This window comes from Hibiscus syriacus, unplaced genomic scaffold (genome assembly GCF_006381635.1).
Source record: "Hibiscus syriacus cultivar Baekdansim isolate YM2019G1 unplaced genomic scaffold, ASM638163v2 tig00110418_pilon, whole genome shotgun sequence".
NCBI classification, from domain to species: domain Eukaryota; kingdom Viridiplantae; phylum Streptophyta; class Magnoliopsida; order Malvales; family Malvaceae; genus Hibiscus; species Hibiscus syriacus.
The window spans coordinates 2347605-2352675 of NW_024062730.1; the positions used below are offsets into that span (position 1 = coordinate 2347605).

At 38.0% G+C, this 5071-nt stretch overlaps 1 protein-coding gene across 1 annotated transcript; it reads right to left on the reverse strand.

Annotated features, from left to right (window-relative positions):
• Positions 1–2400: 2400 nt before the first annotated feature.
• Positions 2401–4660, reverse strand: LOC120124344 (serine/threonine-protein kinase D6PKL1-like). Its single transcript, XM_039143050.1, has 2 exons — positions 4049–4660; positions 2401–3494 (listed from the first exon to the last, which is right to left on the reverse strand). The coding sequence occupies exons 1-2, from the start codon at positions 4621–4623 to the stop codon at positions 2717–2719; spliced, it is 1353 nt and encodes a 450-aa protein (XP_038998981.1). The 5' UTR covers positions 4624–4660; the 3' UTR covers positions 2401–2716.
• Between the last annotated feature and the right edge of the window lie 411 nt (positions 4661–5071).

Sequence of the window (5071 nt, forward strand, 5' to 3'; positions counted from 1 at the left end):
TAGCAACGCGAAATGAAAATCGCAACGAGAGAATCGTAACGCGAAATGAAATATAAGTGAAATGGTTAATCTATTATTGAAATGACCAGTAAACTTATCATCAGTTTCAATATGAAAAACCTACAATAATGCAAAAATTTCAAAATAAAAATAATTAAAAAAACTAACCCTCGGAGGTTGATTTTCCATTTCTGAATATTGTGAGGGATTTCTGACCGTGAATGGTTGTGAGGGATTTCGCCGGAGATGGGGACGGAAATCTTCGGAGATGGGGACGGATTTCGCCGTAGAGAGTGAGAGATGGAGATGTGACTGAGTTGTGATTTTAGGTTTTAGGTTATGAGTTGCGATTACGGGATTTTGTCTTAATATTCGTTTTTGTAATTTGAAAATAAAATACGCGTAGCGATTATAATGGCGCTTTAAAAATCGCGTTGCGATTTACGGATACGCGTTGCGATATACGGATACGCATTGCGATTTACGGATACGCGTTGCGATTTACGGATACACGTTGCGATTTATGTGTTCGCGTTGCGATTTTCATATTCGCGTTGCGATTATGGAAAATCGCAATGCGAATATGAAAATCGCATTGCGATTGTCAAGAATCGCGTTGCGATTTTGGAAACTGATTTGCGATTCTGGGGATCGCGTTGCGATTTTTATTTCGCGTTGCGATTTTGTTGGTCATTTTGGCAAATCCAAAAAAAGTTGGTTAAAATCGTATATTATAAGGCATTTTTGGTCACTGAGGCGATTTTCTCTAAATAATATGTTTATAGGAGTGTAGATGAATCGAGTTTAAATAAATAAAAATGTATTCATGTTTGTTTGATTATTTTAGAAAATGTTAATCTTCGGTTCGTATTCGTTAAAACTTTTAATATAATATTTGTTTATTTTTTTTAAAGATATTCGTATTCAGTTCGTTTAGCATTCGCTAACATGTTCGTTTAACATTCTCGAACATATCAATGGAAAAGTTATGCTAGTAGTCCTTAAGCTTTTTAAGATTCACAATTTGAACACCAAAGTTTACCTTGTGTTCAATTTAGTCCCTACATTCATCAATATTTAAAATGTAAAAAAAAATATTTAGGTAAGCGTGGTTATAAACGACTGGATAAATGAGTTTGTTTGTAAACATAAACGAACTGAATACATATATGTTTGTGACCATTCAATTATTAAATAGAAGATAAAAATTTATTCGCACTCGTTTATTTAACTTAATAAACGGACATAAACGGTTCCATTTTGAATAATATTTTGAGTTTGAATGGGAAAAGTCTAACAAATGGTTCCACTTTGAAAGTTGCATAAAGCTTCAAGTTTCATATGCCCACCATGTTAATTGTGAAATTACATCTTCACCAATTTTAGCTTTTCTACTGTAGAAAACACCAAACAAGAGGTCAAATGCGCGGTGTGCCAATTGCTTCTAGTTTAGTAAAACTAGATAAAGTTAAATTAACTCTGCAGTCAACACTAATAGTTCATTGCACCTACGGGGTTTTAAATTTGTACTTGTTTTGTTAAAGGATTATTTTCAAGTCAAATGTTAGAAATTTTAGATAATCTAATAAAGATTTACAAATTGATTACTTCTTCCTTTCGAATATTTGGAAGTTTTTGGCTTCTTAATTTATGCATGCAAATGTACCAAGTCTAAAAAATCCTCCTAAATGAAAAGTTCAAAATAGCTGTATTGGTAAAAAACCATTAACGATAATGTTGATGTGACATGATATGCTAATTTTTTAATTTTTTTAAATTTTCATATCACTTTTCTTTTTTTTCGTCAATATTTTTTAATTAATTTTATTTAACTAATTAAATAATGACACGATTCACCAACTATGGGGATAAATAAAAGAAAGTATTCTTACTCTTAGCATGAATTAAACCTAGTACTCTTACATGAAATGCATAACACTCAACTATTGAGCTAAACTAGTAATTTAAGTTAATTTCACCCCATTTTATGCCTAAAAGGAATTTATGGCTACACCTCCAATCTTAGGTTAATAATTTTTGAAATATGGCAAATTGAGACTTCTCTATTTTTTTTTTATTGTTGAAATACGTTTTAGGAATCCATTTTTAAAATTACACAAAATTAATTTTTAACCATTCACTTGTTTTGTTTAAGTACTTCCTAGATCTCACTAATTCATTAACCCTTGACCCTCAGTTGCTCAAGGTCATTGTCGTCTTGGTAACTACTTGCTATACCATTTCTAATATGAACAGCTGAAGTTGAAGGGATAGTAAAGAGCAAATCAATCAAACTAAAGAAGAGAGAATTCAGCACACAGGGTTCAGTTTATGGGCCGTTGGTCCTAAATATTTCACCACAAATGCTAAATGCATTCAAGAAAATAGTCTGTGTACATTGTCCATATGAGCACTACTAGAGAAACTGTTACTTGTCCGTATTACAGGACAGCTTTAAGCCTATTTAACAGTGAAAAGAAACAAACCAAATTTCTTGTTTCACATGGTGGGGGCACTAATACGATCCATGACAAAAAGAAGTAGCAATTCCTGCCCAGGTGGTTAGCCCATCCCCCGGTCCCCTCCGTGATCAGTGGACAGGCTATCACGGAGCACCTCCTGCCTTGCCATCATTAATGCATAATATTTTTTGCCCATAAGTTAGGGTCACTGTCAGTTGAATGCAACTTTGATGGGAATGATATCATTTCTTCACCTAATAATAGTCCACTGGTGTGGCTGGACAGCTTTCATCTGATACTCTACGAAATGGTGGAGGTACGTATGGAGGGGTTGTGCATCTTAGCAATGCCCAGTTGATCCCTTGAAAGAATGGATGGTGCTTGATGGCTGATGCCCCCATTGTTGACCCTAACCGCCTTGCAGGATCCTTCACCAGTAGCTGCAACATAAGATCCTTGGCAGCAGCGGCAACCGCTGGTTCTTTGGGGAACTCGAGGGCTCGAGCCACAATGTTAGCCAAGGTTAACTCATGGTCCACGCCCTTGAATGGTGTAACCCCGTAAAACAGTTCAAACATAATTACCCCCACTGTCCACCAATCCACGGGGCTACCATGACCCTCGCCGGACACAATTTCCGGTGCCAAATACTCATGAGTCCCCACGAAAGACATGGACCGGACATCAATTGGCTCAGCCACAAACTCAGGCCCACCACGGTGAACAGTCTTCCTCTTGCGTTTGCGTTTTGGGTGGAAACATGACACTGCAGGTACTATGCAATTCGGAATCATGCACGAAGAGGGCTGATCAATAGTATTCTTGGTTTGTGGAGCCTGAAACGATGGTTTTCGATCCAAAATAACTTGGGGTGTCGACGTAGAATCGTCGCATTTTAATGAGAGGTCAAAATCGGTGAGCATAATGTGACCATCTGCTCGAACAAGCACGTTTTCAGGCTTTAGATCACGGTAAACGATACCCAACATGTGAAGGTACTCTAGAGCTACAACCATCTCAGATGCATAGAACCTGGAGAGACCAAGAATAAAAACTTGTATTAATAAAATCCGGTGAATGTCCGGCTAGGGAAAAGAAAGCGTTAGGACATGAAAGAAAAACACGATTACAATATGCATATAAAAAATTATTCGATATCAATCATGTAATGCATACAGAAGCCATTTGCCATCAATCATGCAACTACTCATTATCAAACCGGAAACATTTGTTGTCTTTTTTCTTTAAAACTTTACTTGCCGAAACACAAAATCCTTACCGAGTCGAGCTAAAATAGCGGCGGCTATAAAAACATCTTATTACCATTGAACGGCTAGGTGGCACAGTACAGACATGACACTATAACAAAAAGATCTAGGGTCCGAGAGAGAAACGAAAAAGACGGGGTCTTCCGCCATCAAAGCCTAAACTTTGAAAAATAAATCCCAGAAATCTGGCAGAAGAAACTGGAATTCAGATTTTCCGGGTTCAAAAACAAAACTCACATGCCGGATTCTCAGAAAAAAAGACGTAGGGAAGTTTTCTTTTTTAAAATAACAACGTTAGCTGTTAACAGGAGAATATACCTGACGGAGGATTCTGAGAAACGTTTGAGGGGTTGGCGTTGACGGAGGATGTGAAGGTCGCCGCCTGGACAAAACTCCGTTAACAAACAGAGCCATCTAGGTGAATCGATAGCGGCGTAAAGCGACGGTAGAAAAGGATGGTCCAATAATTTCAGTATTTCCACCTCAGTCCTAGCTCTCCCTTCTTTACTCCTGGAAGCCAGCTCTTTCTTGTCCATCACTTTGGCTGCAAAAACGACTTGGCTTCTTCTGCTATTATCGTCACTGTTGTTCTCGTTTGTGTCAACCGCATTCGGGTCGGGAGGTAGTGGTGCAGGAGACTTGAGTTCGGCTAAGTAGACGGAGCCTATATCACCGGAGCCGAGACGAAGAGAGAAGTTGAGATCGGCGAGGGAGAGGGTGCAGGAGCGTAGATGTTTAGAAGAGAAGGAACCGTGAGCGGAAGGAGAGAGAGAGGAAGACCCGGAGTTAGAGGCGGAGCCCGAACTGGTGCTGCGGTTTACGGCGGCGCTGGAACATGAGGTGAAGCTTAGGCTTTGGAGATCGTCGGCTAAGTCGTCGAGCCAGGGCTCCATTGTGAGAGTAAAAGAGATGGAGCGAGGGCAGGAGACAAATGGAGAGGAAAATTGAGAAAAGGGCAGATTGGTCGGGTCCGGTCGGGTCGGGCCACTAGATGATTGGTTGGATTTTGATTCTTCGGCTCCTCTTAAAGGAGCGTTAGCCGTTAATTCAATAAATGGGTGAAAGTCAATTATAGGATTTAGTGATTTGTTATTATTATTATTATTATTGTTTTCCTAAAAAAGAAAATTAAAAATTTTGATAATTATAAGATATATTTTAGAAATAATATATGAGAAGGAAAGAAAGCAACAAAACAGGCATGATATTGATGATATATTTATGCTCCCAATTCTCCGAGACGTTTGTTGTAGTTTCAAATTTTAAAACGGAAAATTACTCAAATTCAGTTGAAGGTAAGAATAAAAAAATATTTATTTCCCATAGTTGAAAAATAATTAT

Excerpts from the sequence above, each read along its gene's own strand:
- LOC120124344 (XM_039143050.1), bottom strand. The coding sequence starts at position 4,623 with ATGGAGCCCTGGCTCGACGACTTAGCCGACGATCTCCAAAGCCTAAGC. Across the intron at positions 3,495-4,048 it reads TTCTCAGAATCCTCCGTCAG|GTTCTATGCATCTGAGATGG; the intron begins GTATATTCTCCT and ends TGGTCTCTCCAG.